Here is a 17654-nt window from a genome sequence, read left to right as displayed (position 1 = left end):
ATAACAAAAGCCTTCAAGACTACACACATGAATACGTGTGTCTCCCAATTGGGTTTAATTCGATTGTAGCTATCAAAAATTTTATATGCATGTAAACCCAACAATCTGATAAGAAAAAAAATATATCGAAGAAATAAAGGGACAATATCTCTTCAAAAATATATCGAAGAAAAAAATATCTCGAAGAAATAGGTACAATCTGATTGTACCTATTTAACTTCAATTCTTCTTATGTCGTTAAATTCGTCAACGAAAAAAATCGCAAGTGTTGTCACGTCAAAAAAAAAGTCATAAATAAAAAATATAAAAATATATTTTTATTTATCTTTTAAATTATTAATTTTATATAAACTTTATTGATTTCCTCGTCACACCTTCCTACGAGTAGGTGAAATTAATAATTAAATTAAATATTTTTTAATTATTAATAATTTAATTATTAAATTTATTTAGCCTGTCACACCGATTTGAACATGTGCAACGAGCAAGCAAGTACAACAAAATGAGACTACGTGCATACAATGTCCAACTAGGCAAATACGACTCGGTGCTACGGTTGGTGATCGTTTCCACGACGACATCTCGTTCCATCGTTGATAATAATCTCAATTTAAAAAAAAAAAATTATATATATTATTATATTAATATTTTATTATAAGTCAACATATCACATAAACAAACTCTAACGTCTACTAACTCAGATTTGATATAAAAAATTTATATATTATATTTTTAAATATATAAATTATTTTAGATAAAAAACCATAAAAATTAAAATAATCCATAACCAAAACTATAAATGCTAAAATATACCTTAATTATTTTTTAAAATTTAAATTATACGTATATATTAACTCAAATTTGATGAAAAATACTTATACACTATTTTTTTTTTCAAATGTATAAATTATTTTAAATGTAAATAAACTATAAAAATTTAAGTGATCCAAAATCACATGAACTAAAATAGACTTTAACCCAAAACTTAATTCTACCTATTCCACCCTTCAAATCCATCATTACCTCCACGAATCAAAAGAGATCAGTACAAAAGATTTTAGATATTAATGGGACTCTTTCTTATGTATAACAAACTCTTTCTTATGTATAACAAGCATAACACAAAAGGGAAATAATGCAATGGCATCCATACAAATAAAGCTACTACCAACCACGATGATATCGCATGCCATACTGGCACAATCTGCAACACATTTACATTGGCAACAGCTTCTTTACACCTCCATAAACAAAATTGGCACTAATTATATGATTCTACTTGCAGAACTTCCAGATAACTCATTTTTATAAGAAGAGAAGCTCCAATGACCAAATCATCCAACTGAAATGAATGATACACCATTTTGGTGAGCCCCGGGCAATCAGATTTAAAACTAGTCGTTTGCCATACTGGCACAATCTGCAACACATTTACATTGGCAACAGCTTCTTTCCACTTCCATAAACAAAATTGGCACTAATTATATGATTCTACTTGCAGAACTTCCAGATAACTCATTTTTATAAGAAGAGAAGCTCCAATGACCAAATCATCCAACTGAAATGAATGATACACCATTTTGGTGAGCCCCAGGCAATCAGATTTAAAACTAGTCGTTTGCATAGCCACAAGTCTTTACCTGTGTAATCAAACTATTTAATAAAATGGACTACAAAAAAATGAGAATTCGCTGTGCTTTATAATTCCAATAGCTGAAAGAAATCAGTTTATGAATATATAAACAAGCATAAAGGACTTAAAAGCTGGCATACTATTATCTCATCTGAAAAGAGTAACTTGTTATGTAGTCTTTCACGGAAATGCTGAGAAAGTTTCACACGGTCTTCAAAGTGAATGATAAACCACTTATATATATCCATTGCTTCCAATTCATCACTTAAAAAGTAAAGAAATATTTTCGTGACCAAAATTTGAATATTAAGGGTAATGCAAAACTTCCAACATTAGCCCTAGGATGATATAAGTCTTCAAGCAAGGATTATATGTATGTATATATATATATATATATATATATATATATATATATATATATATATATATATATATATATATGTATGTAGCCCTAGGATGATATAAGTCTTCAAGCAAGGATTATGTATATATATATATATGTATGTATATATATATATATGTATGTATATATACGTACATATATATATATACGTACATATATATATATATACGTACATATATATATATATACGTACATATATATATATATATATATATATATATATATATATATATATATACGTACATATATATATACATATATATATATATACATACATATATATATAATGTCCTCTATAAAATTTGCTACTAAAGTTGCCACTTGCGATGAAAGGTTGATCAACAAATTGTAGCATGATCAAAACTTTTCTCCAAGATCTGATGTGAAAGATCAGTAATGCATTTTCTTCACAATTTTAGCCATCTCTTATGAAACCTGGATCTATTAATAATGACCAACAGGGATTCCAGGCACATCATTCACCAAGAAGCTTGTGGTTCAATGATAAAGGATTTTGATGTGCCTTTGACTTTCAGCTGTTGATTCAGGAAGTTCATGTCTTGTGGGTAGCTTATAAAGTGAAGTTTAGTGATAAAACAGGGTTACTTGGTCATTTACTAGAAGTGAAAACTAATCAAGGATGGTAAGATAGAGAGGTACATCAAGATTTTTGTGTGATTGTCATATACTCCTAAAGCCAACCATGCTTTATTTTTATACAAAACATTACTGTAGCCAACACAAGGAAATTGATGTGGATATATGCGACTGCTATAAAAGATACAACAAAAAATATCTTTATCTATGAACCATTTAGTGTGACTCTGAAAGAGAATACTACAAGGAAATTTATTTAAGATGGTATAAACGTATTCAAAGGAGACTTACGCCAGCTAGAACAAATGAGAAGATAAGAATTAGTGATGTAAGAGAGGTAAGGGATATTTGAAAGATCTTATTGAAAACAAAAAGAAAAAGATTTGACTAATCTTAACTAGGTATACTACATTCTATAGAGCTTAATAATAGGAAAAAGTCCATGTAGTCAACCTGAATAGTTCGAATCATGGATTAAATCTAGGTTCACAAATGATGCCAATCGATGGCCAAACTAGCATGGTTTTATTACCGATATATATATATATATATATATATATATATATATATATATATATATATATATATATATATATATACCATTGGTACATGTTGAGACCACCTAAACCACACACACACACACACAAGAGAGGAGGAGCAGGTGGCCATATGTGATAGTAGCAGGAGGCGATGACACAGATGAGAAGGTAGCAATGTGGCCTATTAGTAGGAGTGAGTCTGAGTGACATCAGGTAGCGTGCCAACAGGACAAAGTAGCGACAACACAAACAAGGCAAAGGAAGGGGAGAGAGATGTTGACCTAAAGAGAGAGAAGAGAGACAAGAAGAAGAAAAAAGTAATATGCACACACTTTAGGCCATAACCTAGACATGTTGCACATGAGCTAGTTGCATATAGAGCTTCACCAGAACCACTATTAGTCAATTATTATGACCAAGATGATGCTAACAGCAAGAAAGCTAAAAAACACAAAAAAAAACAAGATTCCCAAATTTGATAGAAGATCCAAACTCAAAGCCTTCACCAGTTGATTATCTGACAAGGACCAACATTTCGATTAATAAAATAATGTCTTAACAGTAAGAGGTTCAGTTAGGTTACTCTGGTCATGATCTGTGTGACTAGCTAATTTTAGCATCCTAAGAAGTCCAATAGATGCCCTATCCTGGACTGCCTTTGGGAACCTATCATGGATTACATTTATTGTTTGTCTAAAGAAGCAATAACTTGATCAATACTAACATGAAACTTTCCAAGATCAAAGACAGAATACCTTACGTTCCAATATTTTGGATGTTCTTTCTAAATTCTAAATATAATAAATATGTAAATAAAATTCAGTAGAGAAAATGTCAAGTCAGTCTACCAATTTAGGAACAACTATCTTGCTACATGGAAGAAGTATCATGTCCAAGATCAACAAATATGAAAAATAAAGACATGATAGTTAATGGTTCACAAAGATTACATACCTTACTAGGCTGCTTTTGCTTCAGCTTCACCTTCACATCGATACCATGATCAATAATTGACTGAAGGACAATCTGAATCTTCCCTTCAATTCTTTCTCCTTTTCTTGGTGTGTAGACCACATTGTGAATATCATCTTCAATCGCACGCTGGGCCAAAACTGCTCCCACAGCAGCACAAGCAGTTGCATCTTTCCTAGACTTTAAGTCAAACTTCATGTCCTTCGAAATTGAGTGTGCCACAGCGACCACCTTGCTAGTGATCCTATGAACAATGCAAGCACGAACTGACCCTTTGGAAACATAGATATCTAGACAGAATGGCAGATGGTATGGATCAGTGAGCTGGTTAATTGTCGGCATTCTCACCCTTTTTTCCTCCATTACGGTTGATTTTGTACATGAACGCACATTTTTTATTACTGGACTCTCCACCCCTTGTTCCGAAGCATTAGCCATGTTTGACTTAATAACCTTTTGGTTCTTCTTCTTTTCTAGATCATTGAATTCTTTCTTTGTATCAGCTTCTGTTGTTTTTTCATGTCTCTTTTTAGCTGATTTCTTGCGATGGAACTGTATATTATACTCTTCGAATTCTTTGGAACCCTTGTCAAGCTTGTAGAACAATTTTTTACGCAGCCTCAAATCCTCAATCTCATCAAAATCCAGGGATTCCTCTGCTAATGCAGCCGAAGAATAAGAACAAGTTTCATCATTGATCTTCAATGAGGATGATAAAGCCTCTGTGCCCCCATCGATTTGATCCAAAAACTTGTAAGAAACCCCCACAAAATCAGTGTCAACAACCTCGATCAGGAAACCATTATCCAAGTTATCTCTGCCAGAAGGGACAATCTGCGGCAACTTGGTCATACGAGAATGATCTGAGGCCAGTGAACTTGCGCAGCGAGATCTTTCCAAGGATTGAAATGCTCCCACCGCCCAGAAGCTACAGGTCTTTAGAGTGAATGATGGATTTGCTGAAAACTTTTGTCTCAGTGATAGGAGGAACATGGCCATCTGGGTTACAAGATTACTTCAATCCGGAATCACGTCTTGGCTGGGAGAAGATTATCCATCTCGTGGTTTAAGTGGGAGGAAATCTGAGGAAGCTCGCCTGTCTTTTCCTGCTCCTCCAGAGACAAATTTCCTCGGTGCCCACCAGCGTAGTCAAAGGCGCCCAAAATATGCGAGGTGCTCTGAATATTACAATTTAAGAATTACATATCATGATTGATAGAAATGAGCTAAAACAAAAATAACATCAAAGTTGCATTCAGCACCAATGACAAATACTAACAGATACAAAATTCAGATGTTATATTAATAAAAAAATATTAATAATAGAAGGAGGAGGAGGATGAGAGGAGCTTGGTTCGGTGGCCGTCGGTGGCCATGGGAGACTCCCAATTTTTGGTCAATTGTTCGTTTCATTAGGATAGGGTGCTGTAGTACTGCTGTCGGTGGTAGTGTGGGTCGCTGTTGTTAGGTCGTTGGGAAAGAGGAGGATAGGGGGCTGTGGTCCGGGAGCTGGAGCAGGGAGGGCCGCGATGAAGAAGAGAGAGGGGGGACGGGATGGGAGCTGCGACAAAGGGGAGAAGGAGGAGGAGAAATCGGGGAACGGGGGCTGCGATGAACGGGGGGAAGAGGGAGGAGGAGGGAAGAGAAGGGAGGGGGAGGGTGATGTCGGGGAAAGGGGGAGCCGCGACGAAAGGGGGAACAGAGAAGAGGGATCAGGGAACGGGGGCTGCGATGAACGGGGGAAGAGGGAGGAGGCAGTGTACGACGGCGAAGGAGGAAGAGAAAAAGAGAGATGCCGGGAGGGAAAGAAGCCGCCGTCGTCGCCACCGTTTTCCGATGGACAGGAAGAAGCAGCAGCCGCCGTTCGCCGAGGAAAACACCGCAGCGACACTGCCGATGGAGACGAAGTCAGCCGCCGCGCACCGAAACGCTAGGAGAAAGTGACTGTTCTGCGTTTAGGGGTTAAGGGGTAGACCATCTGTTCAATCGAACCTCGTTATCAAATTGGCTCGACTCAGACTCGTCCCGGCCTGAGTTGAATCAGACGGCCGCCCAGCACTAAACTCCGTTCCTTCGCGGCGGTGTGGCACCGAAGGGAAAGCAGGCCTACAGAACGAGGGCGAGAGGGACGTTTCGGTTCGACCCGCCGGTTCAAGACGGTTTACCTTTGAATAATAAACTATTTGGTCCGATCAGGTCGTTCGGTCCGGTTTTACAAGGAATGATTTGTGTGGCAAAATTGTCGAACCGAAATCATATTTATTATCCTGTACATCACTTGATACAATAAATAATAATTAAATCTTTTAAATAATATTTAATTAGTCAGCATCGAGTAGATATGAGTCATCCATCAGATCACTAATATGTATCTATTTGCATTAATTATTATGAATTACTATGTGAAATGTTGTTATCATAACCATAATATAATGATTAATACATCCAATTAGTACATTATTAAAAAAAAATTTATTGGATTGAAAATAATAATCATATCATTATTTCAACATTGGAATCACATGAAAATCTCTAAATGATTAATCAAAGGTTTTCTTCCCATTAATATCCATCCAAAAAGTTTTAATATAGATGTTAGTAGTGGTCCAGCTACTTGACACCATGATAATTTAGACTGATGGGCCAACACATACTAATTAATGCACCATCCCATGCCCTAAATGACAAGTGGAAATAGCTTCTATATTTTACATCTATGGAGATGGTATTAAGTTGCTTTCAGTGTTTTTAATGTTGACCATAAAGCTTGGTGAGAGGATTAACTCATGCATACCGGTAGTTATTGTGATGCATCTTTTGACAGGGCTTTTCATTGGTCTCAATCTTCAGAAAAATGATGCCAAAATGGCTAACAGTGTATACAATGGATTTGATCGAGCCCTCCCTCTTCCTTGCATCACCCACCGTTAGAGCAGGTCCGTGGAAGGAAAGCAACATGGGTTCGCTTGATAGTCCCATGTTTGTCCATAGTGCATGGTGGTGGTGGTGGTGGATTCTCTCGGGCATTCAGTATGCTGCTACCCCTCGTTGTCCACTTACACCACCCCATCCACCAATTAGTTCTTTGCAAGCCCGGAGGAGTTCTTTTGATTTGTTTATATGCGTGTTTATGGCGACTTCCTTCCCCACTTTGTAAGGGCGTCAACTCTCTCGTCTCCCCTCTCGTTTGCCAGAAGAGGAGTGACAAAGATATGGAAGGGGATAAGCACGAGGTAATGGAAGGGGAGGAGGCAAGGGTGACTGATGTGAGCCTCAAAGAGCTCTCCAAGAAGCTTGAGGAGTTTGCCAGGGAAAGGGACTGGGAGCAGTACCACAGCCCGAGGAATCTGCTGCTTGCCATGGTAATACTCTGTCTTGCTCCTCTTGACTGCTCATAAATATTTGGTTGCCTCTCTTTGTTTCCTTACCTTTCAGTTAAGTTATTCTCTTATGATTTTAATCAAAGGATAACAACCTGGATAATGGCTGTTGTTTCTTGTGATTAATGTGGAAGCTTGGAGGATGCACTTTTATAAAGTAGAATATCTTACAATATTTATGTGTACATAAGTAAAAAAAACAATGTTTTCCTTGGTACATTGATTGAGTTAGCATCACTAATTGTGGGGCTTCTTTTTCCTTGTATCTATTTGAATTTTAGAAGAGAACCAGTTTAGGTTTTTTCTTGCCCTATAGCTATATGATAAATGATTCAAAAGAAAAAACCTCATTCTTCTTTCTTTTTCTTCGGAAGAATTTTCTCTACAGCCTTCCGATATGATCGATTCATTTTAAGAAAATTCATCGTAGATTTTCTGGTGAATATTTTCCCTTATGTTCTTCTTTCGGTTTATGCACTTCTATATTTAATCATACCAGCTCAATGATGAACCTAATGGCAAAGTATGGACATTCCTATTAAGATTTCTATGCACTTGAATGTTCTAATATGTTCAGACACCTATCACATTAGACGAGGAAAAAGTCAGTGAATTGAGTACTTTAACTAGGGGCTAGTTGAGCTAGTGATCCCATATTGGTCTCCTATGCATGTTCAGCATTTCCTCAAATTTGTGAACTCTAAGATTCTAATATGTAATTTATGTTTTTGCTTGTAAGCTGTTGATTCATTGTCATCCATGACTTGCCTCAGTTACTTCAAGCATGGATCACCCGATCATAATATACCATAAACTTGTGAGGAATGAGTTCTGATGTGTGCAAAAAAACAAATTGTTAAGTACTTGTTCTCTATTAGTAAAAACTAAAAATCTGGATCGCACAAGAACTTGTCAGACTGTAAAGCTATATATGAACAAGCTAAGCTGGTCCATGCAAGAAAAGTGGGGTTATTATGCTCATCACATGTGTTGTTCTTCTATTTCTAGGCTTTCCTGAGTCGTGCAGAGAAGTAGGATTATTCTGTTATGACTTGTTGAGACAATTAGATGTACAGTTCAGAGAAAGCTTCTTTCTCTGATTCCTTCTATGTTTGTCTCTCTTAGTGGGCAACACATTAACAAGGAAGGAAAGAAACCTTATTCTGGACTTTGCTCTGAAGAAGGAAGATTGGATAACCCCTCACTGGTATCCTTAACAGTAGCAAGGGGACCATGTGGACATTAGTACAAGTGTGTGACGATTCTGATGCCACTGAATACTTTTCTTATGACTTGCATGTGAATCTCGCAATGTTTTGATCTGGCAGATGGTTGTTGTGATGATGGTGGCTTTGGTGGCTCTGTCAAGCTACCACCAGAAACAGGAAAGCGTTGTGTAAGAAATGGAGCTTCACTCTCCTCTGGCACACTACAATAACAGTTAAAGTAGCAGTCACTGATTTGTATTCATTTTTCATGATGTTTTTTATGGATCTAATATATCATGACCGATTTCTCAAAAAGATTCTTCCACAGTGAGTTCAGATAGCTGAGATTTTAGGTAAGTGTTTGTAGAATCTTGGTACAGATAATGAGTCACACATTCCATTGATATAGATAAATCTGAGATCAACGAATACTCTTGAGTCTCTTTTTTCAATCCTTGTTATTTTTCTTGATGTTGAATATTTTGTCCGTATATAATTTCTCTTTGTTTCCCTAGTCTCTAACGAGTTACAAGCAGAGTTAGAAACTCAAATCTTTGATGATTCCATCGTATATGATTGAGTTGCAAAAACTTATGGATAGTCGTAGCATAATCAACTCTTAGGATCAATATTCAGGCATGTGTAATGCCGATATTATTTTCTGTAAGTCAGCTAAGTTGCTGAGATCCAAAATCTATCCGAAGACAATTCATGAACAGCTACATCATCAACAAAGCACAATCTGGCAGATCTTTTTCTGCCATCTTGCTCCTTTGCATGCTGCCCTTATCCAGTTCGCTAAAGCTATTTGTTTGATTGTTACAGACTATACTGCTCTGTTTTGGTCTTGTTCTAGTGTACAGTTTGTTTGACTTCCGGTAATCTGAAACTTCTGTTTCATATAATGCCGTAGGAATCTCAAAATCTTAATGCCTAGTAGTCAAAGTTTACAATGTCTTAATCATATTTTATTTATATACATAATTTGGAAGAAGAAAGTGAACTCATTTCTCTCTTCAACAGGTTGGTGAAGTGGGGGAGCTTGCAGAAATATTCATGTGGAGGGGAGAAGTGGCAAAGGGGCTACCTAACTGGAAGGATTCAGAGAAGGAGCATGTAGGGGAGGAGCTTTCAGATGTCCTGTTATACCTAATAAGACTCTCTGATGTATGTGGTATTGACCTTGGAGATGCAGCCACCAAGAAGATAGTCAAGAATGCAATTAAGTACCCTCCAAAGGCTACATGAACACTGGATTTGCTGCCATCCTGTGCTTGGTTGGTTGCACAACTTCTGTTTCTGTTTGGTATCAGGAGATCAATAATATGTTCTGACACTTGCAGCATGTGGAAGTATGGTGATGGCAGAATGTGACATACTTTTTCTTGGTCTGGCAGAATGCAAAAGGGGAAGCTTTAATATCCAACATATTTACCTCCTTCAAAAGAGAAGAAAAGAACCAAGTATCTCTCTGAGTGTCACAACACACTCAACTGGTACAATCCAAAAGGAGAATTTTATTATTTGTCAATAGTTCAATTGATAATATAAGAACAGCCATAAGTCTAAAGTTTTGGCACTACTTCCTACAGATTAATCACAAACTTAACTACCCAAGGATTGTTTAGCCATAGGTTAAGACTTGTAGCACAAGCTCTTGATTTTTATTTTTTATTTTTAAAGATATGTGTCGAAGGTAAAAAATTATGTTGGATAAGAAATTGGATCCTTAATTTTTTGGTAAGTGAGTCTGATGCATCATATTTAAAATGTTTAAGGTGTATGTAGATTATAAATTTTTAAGAAAAAAAAGATAGTAATCTAAATATTTAAAGTGTTTAAGGTGTTGAGTCTACAACTTTTTCCCACTTGTTATACATTTTTTGAGATTATAAATTTTTAAGAAAAAAAAAAGATAGTAATTTAGATTAAGTATCCATCCATAAAATGGATGTAATAAATTGTATTTTTCATCTCTTTGAACTTTGGTGAAACATGGTTTGACAAATTAATTTATCATTTTCAACACATAATTAATCTCCAAGGAATAATCTTATATGATCCATGTTTCCTCCATAATTAGTGGCTTTTTTATAAATGAAATTTCATTGGTCAGGCCTCAATGCATCTTGTTCTTTATTGAATAACTAAACATTATGTTTAATACATGTCAAGAAAATATAAATTTATTAGGATGTCTGCTTCACATGTTGTAAAGAACAAAGCACAAGCCACAAATTTTCACTTAGTAATTTGCATTTTTTTTTACTGTTTAAGTAATATTTAATAATTAATAGGTTTTATGTTCATATCAAAGTTCGCAATATCGTATCGTACCGGTATTTTGATCTGGACTCGATACCGGTATGATACGGTATACCAAGCGATACACCCAGGTGTGCCGAGTACTGTATCACTGCTACAGTGCTACAGTGCACTCAGATAACAATCGACATGTACCGACAACCTGTCGGACCGGTACATACCCCCCGTACCAGGCAGTACAGTTCAATATTGTAGACCCTGATTCATATAATGAGGTCAACACATTACATGCTATAATATTTTTTTATTTTTTATTATAAAAGTGAAGTATATATGATATCTAAATTCTGGATGTGAACATTTAAATATATACCACATGTATGTGATGTTTAATTTTTGAATGTATGCATTAATTTGGTCTACCTTGTGAGAGATAATAAGACCATTCACTTAGTGAGATAATTAATATCATAACATTTAGTGAGACAACCTTCATCTAATTACATTCCAAAAATTCTATTAAATATTGGTGTTTTTTCTGTACATACACCTCGAAAAAGTAGAAATTTGAGGAATATATATATATATATATATATATATATATATATCTCAAAATCTTAATTATATAAACATCCCTGCAAAAATACGTCTTCTCATATTTCCTGTACAAATCTGGACATCATCAACCTAACCAATAACAAATCGAGTACATTTTAGATCATGTCCTATCTGTCCCGTTTCTAAAACTTCTTTGGGTCTATCTACTTGCCATCGATCCATATCATTTTAAGTATACCTTCGTAATTATAATGATCATATATATAATATAAATATTTAAGTACATAATCCCTATTTTCTTAACATACTAGTATTATAATTTCGGATTTGGGACCTGTTGTGGTCCGAACCCAATCCAATTGGGCCGGGTGCTTCGATTCGGTCGACCCGGTTCGGCCGCTGATCCGGTTCAGTGTGCTCTAAACCGCGCCGAAACAATCAGACATTTTATCCCATTAGGGTTTCAGTATTGGGGCGATTTCGCGCCGTCAACCGGACCAATCCGATGGAGTAGGAGAGGTATGTGTTAGGGTTTTAATTCCTATATATACGCCAGGTAGAGGCCATATTTCCGAACGGCTCCCAGCCTCCGAAAGGGGGAAGGCGGGAGGATGTCTGAGATCTCGGCGAACGGATCTTTGAGAGCAGTATTGTGGTGGGTTAGATCATTATCATCTGATCTCTTCAGAATTTTCGTTTTGTTGTAATACCTTCTTTTCTGGCTTCCTTATTCCTCATCGTTCAGGCTACGTCTTTGAGATAACCCACCCACCAATCCTGCCAAGCGCAAGTCACTACGAGTTCCTTTTTTTTCTTTCTTTATTTTGGTTTGGGCTTTTTTTTTTTTTCTTTAGTAATCGATTTACTTTATAACATTCAAAGAATCATCTTATGCTTTTGGAGTAATTCTCCTGTTGAGGATTTGAAGTTTTCAGCTATAAGCTTAATCAAACAAAAATCATACTATGAAACTTGAGTCTGATTGCCGCGTAGGGGACAGATAGGCGTTGTTGTTGCAGAACAAACTGAGTAAATTAGTTATAGTTTTGAGAAGATGAATACTGGAAATGGAGACACTTGAGGCGGTATGGTTCCAAAAAAAGGTCCTAATGGTATGTACTGATGATTATTTACTGCTCTGACCAAGGATCAGTATCAGACCATATATTGGTATTCATATTTTTATTATGTTTATCAGTTATACCAGGCAGGACAAGTTGATGTACAGTTTGATTTGTTGAAAGCCAGTATTGAACCTGTATGTAACATCTTGTGTGGAAGAATGCTCTTAGTTATCTTTTGTCTGTCAGAAATCTCCATGGTAGCTTTCTCAATTTACTTTTGAATGCTGCATAAACCAAGCTTTTAATCACTGCAAGTTCTGTTGTAGCAATTCAAGTTCCCATGATTTACTGCTTTCTATTGGAAGCACAAACTCAAATTCTTGAAGTTTAGGTTTTAGATTATTGTTAGACAGTTTTGCTTGTCATTATTGAGTTTGATGATAAGTTACCTTTGTATTTCTGTTGACCAATTGTTTGATATCTTTTGATTTCTGAAAAAAAACTACAGTTTTTTTAGTATTCTATGTTCTTTAGATCTTAGCTTAATGGATATGTTTGTGCATGTGTCTTCCCTAAAGAAAAAGCAGTTGCCTGCTTTTGCTCATAAACAGGCATCTCGTAAACTTTAGGAATATCAATCATGCTCATTGTTATTGGGTGAACCTTTGTATATTTTGTTCATGACATAAGGTTCAGTAAATGATGAGACATTGGATGTTCAATCATTTTATTTTTTTAAATTATGCCATGTAGATTTTGTTAATGCACAGAAACATTTTTAAAACTGTAGGGCTGCTTTGCTTTCCCTTTGATGCCCTACTGCTGCAGAGGAAGGAATAGAGTAGTAGTTATGATGGGTGGGGACTGAGAGATATTCTTCTGCTGGAGCAGCAGGAAATGATGGTGAGCTTCCCCAGATTGCCTCCCACTTAGACCACACAATGGATCATCTTCTCCCAGCCACAACGTGATTCTGGATTGAAGTAATCTTGCAACACCGATGGCCATGTTCCTCCTACCACTGAGACAAAAGTTTACAGCAAATCCATCATTCACTCTAAAGATCTGTAGCTTCTGGGCAGCATGGGCATTATAATCCTTGGAAAGAGCTTGCAACGCATGTTCACTGGCCTCAGATCATTCTCAGATGATCAAGTTGCTGCAGATTATACCTTCTGGTAGAGATAACTTGGAAAACAGTTTCTGGATCGAGGTTGTTGACCCTGATCTCTTGGGGGTTTCTTTGAACCCCATGAAGTTGTTGGATCTTATTGATGGCGGCAAGGAAACTTTATCATCCTCTTTGGAGATCAATGATGAGACATGTTCTTGTTCTTCTGCCGCATTAGCAGAGGAATCCTTGGATTTTGATGAGATTGAGGATTTGAGGCTGCATAAGAAATTGTTCTACAATCTCAACAAGGGTTATAAAGAATTCAAAGGGTATAATGTACAGTTCCATTGCAAGAAATCAGCTAAAAAGTGTCATGAAAGGACAACAGAACTGATATAAAGGACTTCAATGATGTAGAAGAAGAAACAAAAAGTTATTAAGCCAAACGTGGCTAAAGCTTTGGAACAAGGGGTGTAAGTCCAGTAATAAAAAATGTACATTTAGGTACTAAATCAATCATAATGAAGGAAAAAAGGGGTGAGAATGCTGGCAATTAACCAGCTCACTGATCCATACCTTTTACCATTCTGTCTTTATAATCTATGTTTCCAAAAGGGTCAGTTTGTGCTTGCACTTTTCATAGGATCATGAGCAAGGTGATCGCTGTGGCACACTCTATCTTGAAGGACATAAAGTCAAGGAAAGATGCATCTGCTTGTACTGCTGTTTTTAAAATGTGGTCTGCACACCAAGAAAAGGGGAATGAATTGAAGGGAAGATTCAGATTGTCTTCAATTGATCATTGATCATTGATCATGGTATTGATGTGAAGGTGAAGCTGAAGCAAAGCGGCCTACCAAGGTATGTATTCTTTGTGGACCTTCAATTAAGGTTGTCTACAGATATCTTTTTAAGTGTTGTCCAGTTAGTTCTGTTTTAGCATTCAAGTTCCCATGATTTGCAGCCCTCTTTTGAAGGTATAGACTTAAAATCTGTAAGATTGGGTTTTAGGTTATTATTAGACAGTCCTGCTTGTTACTGTCTCATAAATGTAATGTTAAATCATATAGTAAGCATTATTGGCTCTGATGATAAGTGACCTTATAGTTTCTGTTGACCAATTGTTTTGACATATTTGATTTATGAGAAAAAAAGTACATTTCTTTTCTTGTAGTTTATGATATTTAGATCTTAGTGTATATGTTTGTGCATGTGTCTTCCTCGAAGAAAAAGCAGCTGCCTGCTTTTGCTCATTAGCAGGCATCCTCTAAAGTTTAGGAATATCAATCATGCTCGTTGTTCTTGGGTGAACCTTCATACAACCTTATATGGACTGCATATGGTTTTGATACTTGCTAGACGAGCCGGATTTGTATCTTGTCTCTTTTGTGCCATATATTTGCATGGGACCTTAATTGTTTGCTTCAGCATTTTGTTCCACGATCACATTCAAACTGCCCAAGTAAGAGATGTTCCCAAGTAAGAGATGTTTGGCTGTTGTAGAAGTTCATCAATAGAATAGAATAGGATGTATGAATGGTTACCTAAAGAAAAGCAGGGGTATGTTTTTTACCATAAACAAGCCTCTCGTAGACTTTAGGGAAATTATATTCATTGTTATTGGGTGAACCTTTGTACATTGTTAATGGCAGATGGTTCAGTAAACAATGAAACATTGTCCATTAATGATGCAGTGCATGTCATAATAGCCAATTAAGATGTGTTTTTATATTTCTTTATGTATCTTTTGACTTTTTAATTATGTATGGATTTTTTCTTCTTCTTATTTTAAGTGTTTTAGTATTTATAAAACGAAATATTCATACAAAATGATAGGTTGGTTAGTAAAATGTTGGATTTTGTGATTATAAGGAAATTGATGAAGATTAGCTGGTGAAGCAGAGTTTCTACAGTAGGAAGATGTGGCTCTAATATGGTGGCAAAGATTGCCAGCAATCAGAACAAAATAAGGGAAATATTATTAGGATTAATTTTTTTTAACTAAATTATTATTACTTTTTTTTAACTAAGCTGGTGAAGAAGCTGTTTGATAACTTTTTTCAAATAAGTTGTATCATTAATGTTTCTATTCATTACTATAGTAAATCGAGATTGAGCGGAGCATCTAATCAGCTCAAGGCCTTGCGGAATCTGCAAATACCCAAGATTGAGCAGAGCATCATAACAATGCACACCTATGATCATGCTTTTATGTTGTTATTCGTAGGGCTTATTTAAAAGTCCTTGTGATGGTTAAACTTTCCAAGCTTCCATATAGAAATATCAGCTTTTGTGCGATATATGCCCCAAAAAAATAGAAAATATGAATAATAGTGATGGTTACAGCAAACAATGCTACTAGGCTTGGTTGGGTTGTTTTGAACTTGGATTGGGCTTGTCATAAGACAATTGAATACAAGTGTTAAGTTGATCTATGATGGCTCCCAAACCAAATAATTAGTGTGTTATGTTATAGAAAAAAGGTAATTATAATTTTTTTTGAATAAATTAATATTTTAAGTTTTTAAAATTAATTAATAATATTTTTTTAAAAATATTACTTGTACGGAGACTCGAGAAACTTATCACCTGGTGTAACAATACATTAACTCAGATGTAGGATGTCTCAATAAAAATGATTAATATCATATTAACTAGGTAGTTATAATTGATGTACTAGAAGTAATATTATAAATAATAATTTAAATATGATTTTAATCAATATTATGTATTAGTAGATAATTAAATAATCCACAAAAGATATCCTCTCTCTCTCTCTCACACACACACACACACAAAAATACGGACAATAGTTGAAGATTAAAGACAATCCATCTAATGTCATACCCAATCCTTGATTGGGTATTGAATGATTGCAAATGACACCCCGACAAGCTTATTCAATAATTGCTAGTCTTTTTGGCTGGCCGAATGGGCACCTCAATGGTTGAGACCATCTTTAGGGTTGGTCTATGGGAGTTGATGCATGATGATGCCAGCACATGATTACAACATATATTCTACTCTTTCTTTCTAATCTTCTTTGAAGTTTCTGCAAATTTCCTTTTGTTTTATCATTGTTAATTTTACTATAAAAATTTCATAAATTATATATATATATATATATATATATATACACAATATTATGATAAACAATTAGAAATACCTGAGAAATTTGGGCAGAAATGTCATCTAATGAGAACCGTCCGATTGCTTTCTTCCTAACCCTTCTCCTCCCACTAATTGCCTGTTTCCGTGCCAATTAATGCACCTCACATCAACCCGCACAGGGTGGTCAAATCCGTGAGCGTTCGTTCGTACAGCCCGAGAAAGGGTGGGTCGGGAGAGACAAGGCGAGTGGCTTGCGGCCACCGCTACCGCCATATCTTTACTGCTTCAGGAAACACGCTGACACACCGGGGACGACGACGACGGGACGTCGGCCCCCCCACCTGGCGTCTCCGTACGCGGCGTGGGGGCCCACTCCCCTGGGGCGGACGTGTGGGCGCCGGCCACTGGTGCCAAGGGCAACGCCGACATCGAGGGAAGCAGCCCTCGTGCTCCGAGGCGTCACATCAGCTCACAAGAATTTGCAGGCCCCTTCTTTTGCCACTACACGCCTTGGCCTGACCCCATCCTCGCACTCCTGCCAGGGAACACAGTGACCATACGCAGCGAGAGAAAACATGCTGCCACTGCTAATAATTATCATCATCAAATCGATATAATAGATAATAGAGAAAAAATTAATGGAAAATTTGGATCCGGTGGTTTGCTTCTCGTCATGCTAACGAGAAATTAGTCGATTAATATGAACACACCACCATGACAAAATAAAATAAAATAGAAGAAAAATTATTAGGAATCGAGGAAGACAGAGAAGCCAAAGGTTCAGTCATGCTTGATTGGGAGTAGGTTAAA

General features: G+C 36.3%; 1 protein-coding gene, 1 long non-coding RNA gene and 2 other non-coding genes across 6 annotated transcripts; 3 read left to right on the top strand and 1 right to left on the bottom strand.

Annotated features, from left to right (window-relative positions):
- Nucleotides 1-1162: 1162 nt before the first annotated feature.
- Nucleotides 1163-6111, bottom strand: LOC135637074 (uncharacterized). Of its 2 annotated transcripts, none has more exons than XM_065149451.1 (3): nucleotides 5972-6111; nucleotides 4127-5322; nucleotides 1163-1640 (listed from the first exon to the last, which is right to left on the bottom strand). In XM_065149451.1, exons 2-3 carry the CDS (start codon nucleotides 5141-5143, stop codon nucleotides 1611-1613), a joined length of 1047 nt encoding a protein of 348 aa, XP_065005523.1. In that variant the 5' UTR covers nucleotides 5144-5322; nucleotides 5972-6111; the 3' UTR covers nucleotides 1163-1610. The 2 variants fall into 2 exon arrangements, with proteins under 2 accessions (XP_065005523.1, XP_065005521.1); XM_065149449.1 differs by having other exon boundaries at nucleotides 5941-6105.
- A 5960-nt stretch (nucleotides 6112-12071) lies between these two features.
- Nucleotides 12072-16040, top strand: LOC135637072 (uncharacterized). 2 transcript variants are annotated; one of them, XR_010496148.1, is made up of 3 exons: nucleotides 12072-12210; nucleotides 13410-14594; nucleotides 15836-16040. It is a non-coding gene; the product is annotated as an uncharacterized LOC135637072 (long non-coding RNA). The 2 variants fall into 2 exon arrangements; XR_010496147.1 differs by lacking the exon at nucleotides 15836-16040 and having other exon boundaries at nucleotides 13410-14906.
- Nucleotides 13197-13332, top strand: LOC135637381 (small nucleolar RNA snoR74). Its single transcript, XR_010496243.1, has one exon. It is a non-coding gene; the product is annotated as a small nucleolar RNA snoR74 (small nucleolar RNA).
- On the top strand, nucleotides 15282-15411 carry LOC135637382 (small nucleolar RNA snoR74). The gene has a single exon (XR_010496244.1). It is a non-coding gene; the product is annotated as a small nucleolar RNA snoR74 (small nucleolar RNA).
- Nucleotides 16041-17654: the final 1614 nt, after the last annotated feature.

The sequence above is a fragment of the Musa acuminata genome, chromosome BXJ3-4 (assembly GCF_036884655.1).
Source record: "Musa acuminata AAA Group cultivar baxijiao chromosome BXJ3-4, Cavendish_Baxijiao_AAA, whole genome shotgun sequence".
Lineage (NCBI taxonomy): Eukaryota > Viridiplantae > Streptophyta > Magnoliopsida > Zingiberales > Musaceae > Musa > Musa acuminata.
Note: the sequence above shows the minus strand (reverse complement) of the source record. Positions and strands in the feature narration are given on the sequence as shown.